This window comes from Somniosus microcephalus, chromosome 4 (assembly GCF_052327205.1).
Source record: "Somniosus microcephalus isolate GS21.2 chromosome 4, FLI_Smic_1.0, whole genome shotgun sequence".
Classification (NCBI taxonomy): domain Eukaryota; kingdom Metazoa; phylum Chordata; class Chondrichthyes; order Squaliformes; family Somniosidae; genus Somniosus; species Somniosus microcephalus.
The window spans coordinates 270,748,648-270,761,701 of NC_140990.1; the positions used below are offsets into that span (position 1 = coordinate 270,748,648).

General features: G+C 42.0%; 1 protein-coding gene across 2 annotated transcripts in view; it reads left to right on the forward strand.

The window, feature by feature from the left end:
• Positions 1-13,054, forward strand: part of fap (fibroblast activation protein, alpha) — a 149,854-nt gene that overhangs the window by 135,485 nt on the left and 1,315 nt on the right. For both annotated transcript variants that reach the window (XM_085986421.1, XM_085986422.1), the window contains 3 exons: positions 4,017-4,081; positions 5,393-5,465; positions 5,800-5,873. In XM_085986421.1, coding sequence (XP_085842547.1) covers positions 4,017-4,081; positions 5,393-5,465; positions 5,800-5,873 — 212 coding nt within the window. The remainder of the gene's footprint in view (positions 1-4,016; positions 4,082-5,392; positions 5,466-5,799; positions 5,874-13,054) is intronic.

Genomic DNA, 13,054 nt, shown 5'->3' on the forward strand with positions numbered 1-13,054 from the left:
CTGGATCAGACGAGACAGGCAAAAGTGAGGAGTTTCTGAGACTGAAGAGTTTGACTAGCGATTTTTGCAGCAAACCTTTTGCCTATGCAGACCTGGTCTTGCTTCTCACTGCTTCTGACAGGATCAGACCATAGGCAGATTATCAGCCACCCCCTACCCACAATGAGGGTTTCTCAGGAGCAGGTATGGCATTCCCTTTGGGCACCCCCTTGTATTCAGTTATCATAGCGAAGGAGCATCACAGGATGGAGGAGAGTCAGGCAGTATTTAAGAAAGATGCAGTCCACAAAATATTATCCCCCACTCCTTAGGCAGCACAGGTCAGATGAGGACCTTACTGAGGAGATGTGTATAAGAGTGTACTCTACCAAAGGGGCAATAAAGCAGCTCTGTCACCTCCTGCATGATGACCTGCAGCCATGCTCATCTGCCTGCAATGCTATCTGGCTAGGAAGATGACCACCGTATTCAACATTTATAGCACTGGCACAATTATAGCTATGGGCAATCTCGGTAATATCAGCCAGGTAACAGTATGGGCACACATTCACCAGGTTACTGATACATTTTACAGGAGAGCTGGCAAATTTATCACTTTTGGCATGACAGTAACGCAGCACAAGATAGGGCCATAAGTTTTATAGGGTTGCTGGCTTTCCAAATATCCAGGGTGCAATTGATGGAAACCATATTGCGTTGAATCTCCCACAGAAAACCCTCTTAACTTCTTGAGCAGGCAGGTTTCTTCTTCTATGCTGGAACCCATGCCTTGCTGCCTTGTTTGGTTGCTTGTTTCTGCTTTAGACATTCTTGAGAAATATGAGAATAATATTGATGAAGTATCCAATAAAGTTAACTGAAATTCCAATGAGTGACCCAAGCACTGCTCCTGTCTTACCTGCTTGCCCATTGGTCTGCTGCTGAATTGTTCAGCCAGAATTGTCTTTTTAAAGGCTGAACTCTAATTTTCATGCACTCCAGGAGATTACACCCGGTTTAGACAAGGGCCCAGAAATTCCAGAACGGGGCTTGCAGCGCGTGCAAGCCCCGTATTTGCACTTACCCCGCGCTCGTGCCGATCAGCTTCTGGGACGCCTGAACTTGCAGAAATAGAAAGCACATTCCCGGGCAGCGTATGACGTCACGCCGCCCAGGAGTGCAGCCAGCGCGAAGCCAGGAGCGTGCAGTGTAAGTGAGACACGCCCCTTGAGGTCTCAGTTTCACTGGACACGCCCCCAATGTTTCTGTCAAGCTGCTAAGGATTTTTACATGCAAAGCAGCAGTTTAAATAGGTTTTTGGAAGTTTTTTGAAGATTTTGGTAACTTTTATAAACTTTTTAAAATGTTTACATTATTTTGAGTAATCTGAAGTAGTTTTAAAGAGAATTAAAGCAATTTAAAGACTTTTAAAAGCCCTAAAAGAATTTTTTTAATTCCATTTATTTATTTAGCAATGTCGTCGTCATACGTGTCTTCACACTGTTCCCTTTGGGGAACTGTATGAAGTGGTGGAAGGATTTATGGCCATGATTAACGCTCATTCCGTGACCGTAACCATCTTTGAACCAGCCATTAGGGCGGTTAGTCCTATGGCGGGAGGGTTTTACGGGCTCCCACAAGCTATACAAGGAGGGGGGGCCACCCACACCCACGGACGCAAATATACCACTGGATGTCAACCCAGAATTTAGAGCCGGAGCTCCGACTCCACTTGCCGGGACTGTCTGGAGCGGGGTTCGAAACCCTACCCTGATCTGGCCCAGCGGCGGGGATCCTACCACTATGACAAAGGCCCAATCCAATTAGCAACGTGAAATGGCAGCATAGGGCTCCAGTCACGGGGAGGGAAAAGGCGCAGGAAACGTATGGGTGTCACCTTTTGTGCGGAGTGGGCCTTTTGCGTAGCAGTAAGCATCCCCGCCGCTGGGCCAGAAGGAGTAGGGTTTTGAACCCCACTCCAGACAGTCCCGGCAAGTGGAGTCAGAGCTCCAACTTTAAATTCTGGGTGGACATCCAGCGGGATACTTGCGTCCGTGGGTGTTGGTGGCCCCCCCCCCTCAGATGGGTTGTGGGAGCCCGTAAAACCCTCCCGCCATAGGACTAACCACCCTAATGGCTGGTTCAAAGATGGTTACGGTCACGGAATGAGCGTTAATCACGGCCATAAATCCTTCCACCACTTCATACAGTTCCCCAAAGGGAACAGTGTGAGGATACGTACGATGATGACCTCTTGCGCAATGCACCTCCTTGGGCCCTCAGTCGCAGATGCGAGGGGGCAAGTCGTGATGTTGGCCCAGTAACTCCCTTCCAAATGCGCTAGTACGGTCGGGGTACTTACGCATCTGGCCGGATGAAATGCCGGTTTTCAGCATTCACAGTGCATGTGGGGAAAACCGGCATTTCCTGTCCTCTGAACGAAGGGGTTCAGAGGCAGAACGCGTGCGACTGCACAGGCAGCGCGTGCGCAGTATAATTCGCCGCTTTCATTAATGCTTTCAGTGAGGTCCAGTCATTACAACTTACACATGAAAAAAGCATGGGTACAGTTGCTCCACAGGCTGCGGAGGAAGATATTTCTTATCGTGGAGCTTCTGAAAGTATGTATGTCTGTATATATTCCTTTGCGTGTTATGTATATATTCCTTTATTTATGTGTATGAATGTATTATTTAATTATGACTTTCAGAGAAAGTAACTTATTGGAAAATCATAATTAAAAACATACATTCATACACATTAGTAAAGGAATATAAAACATACATACATATACGTAAAGGAATATATGTGGACATACATACATAACTCATTCTCACATTCCATTCACACAGCCACAATTGCTCCTTCTACCTACCGTTCTGAAAACCCTTTTAAAAAAAAAAATTTAAACTTTAAAACTTACTTAAAATTTCTTAAAATAACTTCCCTCCCTTTCCCAAACAAAAATATTGCATTTCAAAAGCTCCACGATAAAATATATCTTCCTCCGCAGCCAATGAACAACTTTACACTTGCTTTTTTCACGTGTAACTTCTAAGGACTTACCCTCACGGATTTCATGAATGAAATCCACGAAGTTCACTGCGCAAGCGCTGCCTGTGCAGTCGCTCACGCTCGAGGTCTGGAAATGCCGGCGTTCCCCGCATGCGCTGTTCATGCTGAACGCCGGCATTTCCAACGGCCAGAAGCGTGAGTAAGCCGACCGTACTCACGCTTCTGGCCTGGAATTTCTGGCCCAACGTTTACGCCAATGACTACTCCAATGGGAATGCAAATGAGCTGTTTCAGGAATCCCCCATGTAAATACTTCTCCTGACCACTGGTGGGCATACATCTTTTTTCCATTGGTGAATCACCACAAGGAAATTCACCCCTTTATTTTCCCAGGGTCAACATTCTTCCATCACATAAAACCACCAAAAACACATTCGCCTACACAATAAGTCACTGCATTAAAAAAAAAATTGGGTGATGTGCTCAGAGATGTAATAAGGTGCTATGTAAATGCAAGTTTTTCTTTTGATATACATAGAAGATTGAAGTTTCATTTACTGCAAGAGGCTACAATGTGTTAAAATGTACATTGAGGATTAGAAGGTGATTTAACAATACATAATTTCCCTGACTAAGAATGAAGTCCGATGCTGAAACTAAAGTTGCAATGTTCTGTAATAATTACAGAAAATTACACACTTCCGAAAGCCATACGAACATTTTGTTTTAGCAAGTGGCTCACTGAAGATATATTTTATCTGATTTTTTCAAAGAGATCCATTAAGTAATGAGTTTTTTCAGAAATCATCATATATCAGAAAAGCAATGAAGAGCTTTGTAATAAATGAAATAAGATGCAGCAGATGCACAACACATAACATACAAGTACTCAACAGAGAAACTGAAATAGTTTATTTAAAACACATATCATAAAATAGAAAATAATTGTTCTTGTGGATTTGTTTGAGTATATTTCTTATGGAATCTTTGAATAAAAATTCACTGTGTCTCGAACATTACAGATGCTATGTACACTGAGCGTTACATGGGCTACCCTACTCAAGACGACAATCTTCAGTTCTACAAGGTAAGCCACACTCAACTTAAGATTTCAATCATATTGGGGGTGATTTTAGCGTAACTCGCCAGGCTGGAAACCCACGGGATTGGGTGTAATGCCAGTATTATACCCCGCCCAATATTACTGTCTATTGACTTTAATGGAGAGTAAAACCGGGTGGGGTGTAAAAGCAGTTTTGCTCACAATTTCATCAATTTCCCAACAAGCAGGTTAGGTTAAAATTGCCCCAATGTTGTCTCGGTGTAATTGCGAATAGGACATGATGGAAAAACAGCTCATGAGCCCAAAGGAAACACTGACTATATGCTTCCTGACATTAATGGTTGAACTATTTTTTTCCAATCCTTTTTGCTGCCAAACGAGCAATTTAATTTTCAGTATGTTTGTCTGGTTCAATATTTAAAAAAAATGTGTTCATGCAATTAAATATGTTAGTGAATTAAATGGTAGTGACTCCATGAGGTCATGTTATCTATTCATTAATTCCACTTTACAAAATAACCAATTACAAGTAACCTACTGCACTTCAGAGCACGTATGCAGTCCAATTAAAAATATCGTCTTCCTACATTTCTTTGATTTTGTTTTTTTAAGGTTAAAATAGTCTCTAAATTTCACTCTGGATTTTTTAAATTATGAGTAATCATTATGTTAAGTTTATAATAGATAATGATTCAAAATAAATACAGATTTGATAAATTCCCCAAAAGTTTTGTCATAAGCAATTAACACAGAAACATCTAAGCTTGTGATACTGACAGACATATCATTATTACCAACATGAAAATTACGAACAGGAATAGACTAGCAGGTCCATTGAGTCTGTCCCACACAGTCATGGTGCAATTGAGCATCATGATCCCCAATGCCTCCCACCCACCAGCAGACACATGGTTATCTGGGGGAGGCAAAACACCCAGAAAAAACCCTAGTCCAATTCAGGGAAAAAACATTTGGGAAGTTCCTCTTCAAAACCTGAAGTCGATTAAAATGAATTCCAGGAGACCACAGTGACCAATAGACACATCTCCCAATACCCTATCTACCTTTTGTGGGCTGTGTATTAGCCACAACCACAATCTCATCTGGTGCCCTTTTAAATGCACATACCAGAATGAACATCTTAGGATACCTGGATCTTTTCACTAAGCAGTACCTGAATTCTCGATTAAAAAAAAAAAATTGTTTTAAATTTTAAATCAATTGAAATAAAGTATACGACTGGACATGAGCCTTCTGTAATCCTTTAATATTCTGTGCTTAGTCATCAGTTTCTAACTGAGAAGTTTTCCTATAATTCTTTTAATTGCTTTTCAGAATTCTACAGTGATGGAAAGAGCTAAAAACTTCAGATCTGTTGATTATCTCCTCATCCATGGAACAGCAGATGGTGAGCTTGATAGATTCTGGATCATCCAATAGCTTAAGCAAATCATAGTTATATTTAAACTGCAGATCGGGAACCAATCTGCAGAGCAAATACTGAGCAAGCAATAATACTTCATTATGAAACATTAGACATCCTATTTAACATCTGAGTAATTTTCTGTATATATTTACAGAATGCATATTTGTACAATTTAATGCATTATAATGCTTCCCAATGTCAGATTTTTTGAATGTGTCATTTGGAATTATCACTTACAGCTAATGCAACTTGTTTGCCTTTGCTTTAACATATCAAGTAGACTGGAACATCATTTCACTAATACACTCTTTTTCAGATAACGTCCATTTCCAGCAAGCAGCACAGATTTCAAAGGCTCTTGTTGACAAAGAAGTAGATTTCCAAGCAATGGTACGTTAAGGCTTAGCAGTTTACAAAACGTCACTTCATCTGCTTTATGGTTCATTATTCTTGCAGAAATTATTTGTATTAAACCATGAAATATAACCACATGGAATATATTGGGCCAGTTCTTGCTGGAAAAATAATGGTGTGTTAACATCACACGCCATTATTAATGGACAAATTCGGCAGCAAGTTCAGGGGATTAAGGGATATGCTGTGAGTTGCGAATCTCCAGAACTTGCTGGTCGATTTACTTCGCACAAACGGCATCTCGCCCTTAATCTCCACATTATTTTTAAGAACTTGCTGGATTTGCACATTAATTGCTCATTAAACTCACCACAGAAAGTTAAGTCTGGTAATTAAGAGCACACGTACCTTTTTAACAACGTGATAATTGTTAATGCAATGCAAATCAACCTCTTTGGCCCAGAATGGGAACAATTTAAAGTGTTCAATCTCATTCCTGCATGTAGTCAATTGTTGTTAGATATTTTAAAAATGTCAAATTTTAAATTTGTTGGACATTAGCCTCATGAAAACGGGAGTTTGCCGTCAACCACCACCCCATGAGTTTCAAGAAATGGCTGCATATACATTGTTAAAACTAATTAAACTTGCCGCAGAAAGTTTGGGCTGGTACTTAATGATATAAGGTACCATTTAATGATGAGATTTATTTCCTGCAATGCCACTCAATCTCTCCAGTCCAGAAAGGGAACAATTGAAACTGTGGAGTCTCATTCCTGCAGGTGGTAAATTGTTCCTGGAGGTAATTAAGATTAAGAAAAAATTGTCTTACTTTTTTTCCTCTCCCTCTTAATCCAATCTTTTCCTCACTTTTTATTTCTCTTTCTGTACATGATTTAACTCTAATTCACCCTCCTTCTCAGTTGTTTCTGTTTCTCAATCCTTAAATCTCATTGGTTAAGGAGATGCGTTGTTGGTCCCGCCGATCACCGAGGTGCCAGATGCCATGTTTCCCTCTCCACGTCATTATCAGCTCGTGCTTCCAGCAACTTACGGGGCAAAATTATTTTAAGCTGAAGGGTGCAGAAAAATGTCTAACTAATATGACATGCTCCACTCCAGCAAGATCTGGCCCATTAATAAAGAATCAATCGCTGGGAATTTCCTCAGAGCTTCTCCCACTCCGCTGCCATGAGTTTAGCAGGAGCTGAATTTATGCGTGCAAACAGGGTTTTCACCAAACCTCTGCCAAAGTTACGGTGGCAAAGCGGGAAAAGCTCAAGAGAAAATTCATGTTGAATATATATGTATAGGAAGATATTGATTACCCTCTGGAGTAAGTATCTCAGGGCAAATTGTTGGAAAGTCATCCTGGGCCACTTTTACACACTTCAAAAGCAGCATAGGAACAGGGGTAGGCCACTGAACCCCTCGAGCCTGTTCCACCATTCAATGAGATCATGGCTGGTCTGCGACTTAACTCCATATACCTGCCTTTGACCCATATCCCATAATACTTTTGGTTAACAAAAAGCTATCAATCTCTGATTTAAAATTAACAATTGATCTAGCATCAATTGCCATTTGCAGAAGAGAGTTCCAAACTTCTACCACCCTTTGTATGTAGAAGTGTTTCCTAATTTCACTCCTGAAAGGTCTGGCTCTAATTTTTAGACTATGTCCCCTAGTCCTAGACTCCCCAACCAGCGGAAATAGTTTCTCTCTATCTACCCTATCTGTTTCCCTTAATACCTTGAAAACATTGACCTTCTAAATTCTAGGGAATACAACTCTAATTTGTATAATCTCTCCTCGTAATTTAACCCTTGAAGTCGGGTATGATTCTGGTAAACCTACACTGCACTCCCTCCAAGGTCAGTATGTCCTTCCTAAGGTGTGGTGCCCAGAATTGCTCACAGTACTCCAGGTGTGGTCTAACCAGGGTTTTGTATAGCTACAACATAACTTCTACCCCTTGTATTCTAGTCTTCTAGATATAAAGGCCAGCATTCCATTAGCCTTTTAAATTATTTTCTGTACCTGTTCATGACAGTTTATTGATCTATGTACCTGGACCCTCAAGTCACTTTGGACCTCCACTGTTTTTAGCTTTTCACCATTTAGAAAGTACCCTGTTCTATCCTTTTTTTAGGTCCAAAGTAGATGACCTCACATTTGTCTACACTGAAATCGATTTGCCACAGTTTTGCCCTTTCACTTAATCTGTTGATATCCGTTTGTAATTTTATGCTTTCATCCATACTGCCTACAATGCTGCCTATCTTTGCGTGTGACAGAGGCCTGGAAATGGTCCTCCTGCCTATACTTTTGCTGTGTGACACAGGTGACCTAAAAAAAAGTACCTTAAAAGTGATCCATGCAAAAGAAAAATAAACCGTGAATCTATATGACTGGTGCATTGAGATTAATTTTTGTTCTCCACAACATCCTACCTATCAATAAGTTTGCATTTAATTCAAATTTGATTGCAGTACTGACTAAGATTGGAAGCATGGGCTATTTTGCTATTGCTTTATGTAGTATCTTGCATGTTGATGTTTAGACAATAGTTCACTTCAAACTGCTGTACATCAAAATTATTTTCTCATTCTGGGCACTTACTCTCTTTCACATATTACCTTACCTATGCCACACATATAATACAAAGGCATAGTGGTAAAGGGTGCTCACCATCAATCTTAAAAAGTACAGCAGTTTTTTGCTAAACATAAAACAGGCTTTTGAATGCCTGTTGTCAAGTAGTAGGTGGCAATTTTAACTCTTCCCCTACCCAGCTAATTATTCCATTGCTTACTATGATAAGCTAGTTGGAAAACAGTTAAAGTCAGAGAAAAGTGTTAGCTTAAATCAAAGCTCATGGAATTGAAGGCAAATTATTGACCTGGTTAGGCGATAGAAGGCAAAGAGTAGGGATAATGGATGTGTGCTTGAATTGGAAGGAAGTGACTAGTGATGATCAACAAGGATTTGTGCTGGGGTCTCAAATATTCACTATATTTATTAATGACTTAGATAACACAATAGAGAGCCATATATCCAAGTTTGCAATGACACAAAGATTGGTGGTATAGTAAGTAGTGTAGACGGGAGCATAAAATTATAAAGAGATGTTGATAGAGTAAGTGATTGGGCGAAACTGTGGGAGATGGATTTCAACACAGGCAAGTGTGAGGTCATTCATTTTGGACCAAAAAAGGATTGATCCAAGTATTATTTAAATGGTGAAAAGCTAGGAACAGTGGTGGTCCAAAGAGATTTAGGAGTCCATGTACACAGATCACAGGTACAAAAAATAATCAAATAGACTAGTGGAATGTTAGCCTTTATCACTAGAGGGCTAGATTATAAAGGAGAGGAAATTTTTCTATAGCTATACAAAGCCCTGCTTAGACCACATCTAGAGTACAGTGTACAGTTCTGGGCACCACACCTTAGAAAGGATATATGGGCCTTGGAAGGAGGGCAGTGCAGATTCGCCAGAATGTTACCAGGGCTCCAAGGGTTAGATTATGAAGAGAGATTACATAAACTCAACTTGTATTACTTGGAATATAGAAGGTTAAATGTGATTTAATTCAGGTTTTTAGGATTTTGAAAGGAATTTATAGGGTAGGTAGAGAGATACTTTTTCCGCTGGTGGGGGAATCTGGGGCAAGGGGACATAACCTTAAAATCAGAGCCAGGCCACTCAGGAGAGAAGTTAGGAAACATTTCTTCACACAAAGGGTGGTAGAAGCATGGAACTCTCTCCCGCAAAAAGCAGTAGATGCTAGCTCAATTAATAATTTTAAATCTAAGAGTGATTAGATTTTTGCTAGATAAGGGTATAAAAGGATATGGAGCCAAGGCAGGTGGATGTACTTATTATACAGATCAACAATGACCTAATTGAATAGCAGAACAGGCTTGAGGGGCTTAGTGGTCTACTCCTGTTCCTATGTTCCTAAGTGGTTCAAAAATGAGTATGGCTTTGTGGGGAGTGATTATGGAAGACAGTAGATGGTTCACTTACAAGGATATTAGAATGGAAAGGGTATAGAAAGCACTAATCAATCTATTTAGTAATTTTGATAAGCACAAGAGAGTTGACTCCTTCAATCCCATACACCCAGCAACAAGCCAAACTCAGAGAGCAGGGCGGAGATATGGATATGTGGGGACAAATTTGTACTTTAACATGCAATTCTCAGGCTGTAGCAGTTCGTATAGAAATGGACCATTCCATGCCCTTCAGATATGAATGATACATATCCCTGGCACCAGGGGTGCTTCTGCTCAGGAAGGGAGGAAAAAGAGTGGGAGAGCAATAGTGGTAGGGGATTCTATCATAAGGGGAACAGATAGGTGTTTCTGTGGCCGTAGACGTGACTCCAGGATGGTTTGTTGCCTCCCTGGTGCCAGGGTCAAGGATGTCACTGAACGGCTGCAGGGCATTCTGAAGGGTGAGGGTGAGCAGTCAGAGGTCGTGGTTCACATTGGGACCAATGACATGGGTAGGAAGAGGAATGAGGTCCTGCAGCAAGAATTTAGGGAGCTAGGCAGCAGACTAAAGAGCAGGACCCCAAAGGTTGTAATCTCTGGATTACTCCCGGTGCCACGTGCTAGTGAGTATAGGAATAGGAGGAGAGAGCAGATGAATGCGTGGCTAAAGAGTTGGTGCAGGAGGGAGGGCTTTAGTTTCCTGGATCACTGGGCCTGCTTCTGGGGAAGGTGGGACTTGTACAAGTCGGACGGGTTGCACCTGAACCAGAACGGGACAAATATCCTTGCGGGGAGGTTTGCTCGCACTGTTCGGGGGGGTTTAAACTAACTTGGCAGGGGGATGGGATACAGAGTGGAGCTATAATAGGGGGTGATGTACAGCCAAATATAGAGGAAAAAATAAGTCAGACTGGAAGGCAGAGCAAATATGTAACGGCACAAGGGAGTAGGGCAAGGCTAAATGGCATTTATTTTAATGCAAGGAGTCTTACGAATAAGGTGGATGAACTGAAAGTGTTGATGTACACATGGGAGTATGATATTGTTGCTATCACGGAGACATGGTTGAGGGAGGGGCAAGACTGGCAGCTCAATATTCCTGGGTATAGAATCTTCAGGCGAGACAGAGGGGGGGGGGGGGTAAAAGAGGAGGGGGTGTCGCAATATTAATTAAGGAGGCAATTACTGCTGTAAGGAGGGATGATATATTAACAGGTTCCTCTAATGAGGCCATATGGGTTGAACTTAAAAACAAAAAGGGGGCTAGCACTTTGCTGGGAGTGTACTATAGGCCCCCAAACAGCCAGGGGGAGATAGAGGAACAGATATGTAGGCAAATCTCAGAGAAGTGTGCAAATAATAGGGTAATTATAGTGGGGGATTTCAACTTCCCCAATATTAACTGGGATAGTCAGAGTGTGAAAGGCTTAGAGGGTGCAGAATTCTTAAAGTGCATCCAGGAGAGCGTTTTGAGCCAGCATGTAGAAAGTCCTACAAGAGAGGGGGTGGTACTGGACCTAATTCTAGGGAATGTGGCCGGGCAAGTGGTAGAAGTGTTAGTAGGTGAGCACTTTGGTGACAGTGACCATAATTCGGTGAGATTTAAGGTAGTCATGGAAAAGGACAAGGATGGACCGAAAATAAAAGGTTCTAAATTGGGGGGAAGGCCGATTTTAATATGATAAGGCAGGATCTGGCCAATGTGGACTGGGATCAGCTACTTGAAGGAAAATCCACATCGGAGCAATGGGAGTCTTTCAGAAAGGAAATTGAGAGAGTACAATGGCAACATGTTCCCGCAAAGGTCAAGGGTGGGACCAACAAGCCCAGGGAACCTTGGATGTCAAGGGATATACGAGAATGGATTAGGAAAAAAAGGGGGGCTTTTGGCAGATACAAAGGACTAAAGACAGAGGAAGCCCTAGAGGAGTATAAAAAGTGCAGGGGGATACTTAAAAAAGAAATTAGGAGAGCGAGGAGGGGCCATGAAATAACACTGGCGAGCAAAATAAAGGAAAATCCTAAGGTGTTTTATAAGTATATTAAGGGTAAGAGGATAACTAGGGAAAGAGTAGGGACCAAAGTGGCAAACTGTGTGTAGAGCCAGAGGATGTAGGTGGGGTTTTAAATGAATTTTTTGCATCTGTGTTCACTATGGAGAAGGACGATGTGGACATAGAAATCAGGCAGGGGGACTGTGATATACTTGAACATATTAGCATCGAGAGGGAGGAGGTACTAGCGGTTTTAGCAGGCTTAAAAGTGGATAAATCCCCAGGCCCGGACGAGACGTATCCCAGGCTACTATGTGAGACAAAGGAGGAGATTGCAGGGGCTCTGACACAAATTTTCAGAACCTCTCTGGCCACAGGGGATGTGCCAGAGGACTGGAGAACAGCTAATGTAGTACCATTATTCAAGAAGGGTAGTAGGGATAAACCAGGGAATTACAGGCCAGTGAGCCTAACATCAGTGGTAGGGAAATTATTGGAAAAAATTCTGAGGGACAGAATTGGTCTCCACTTGGAGAGGCAGGGATTAATTAGGGCTAGCCAGCATGGCTTTGTCAAGGGAAGATCATGTCTGACCAATTTGATTGAATTTTTCGAGGGGCTGACTAGGTGTGTGGATGAGGGTAGTGCAGTGGATGTGGTTTACATGGATTTCAGTAAGGCTTTTGATAAAGTCCCGCATAGGAGACTGGTCAGGAAGGGAAGAGCCCATGGGATCCAGGGTGCCTTGGCACATTGGATCCAAAACTGGCTTAGTGGCAGAAGGCAGAGGGTGATGGTGGAAGGTTGTTTTTGTGACTGGAAGCCTGTGTCCAGTGGGGTACCGCAGGGATCGGTGCTGGGTCCCTTGCTGTTTATGGTCTACATTAATGATTTGGATGTGAATGTAAAAGGTATGATCAGTAAGTTCGCAGATGACACGGAAATTGGTGGGGTGGTAAATAGCGAGGCGGGAAGCCTCAGGCTACAGGACGATATAGATGGGTTGGTCAGCTGGGCGGAACAGTGGCAAATGGAATTTAACCCTGAAAAGTGTGAGGTGATGCATTTTGGATGGACTAACAAGGCAAGGGAAGACCCTAGGAAAGACAGATGATCAGAGGGACCTTGGTGTGCATGTACATAGATCCCTGAAGGCAGCAGAACAGGTGGATAAGGTGGTTAAAAAGGCATATGGGATACTAGCCTTCATTAGCCGAGGCA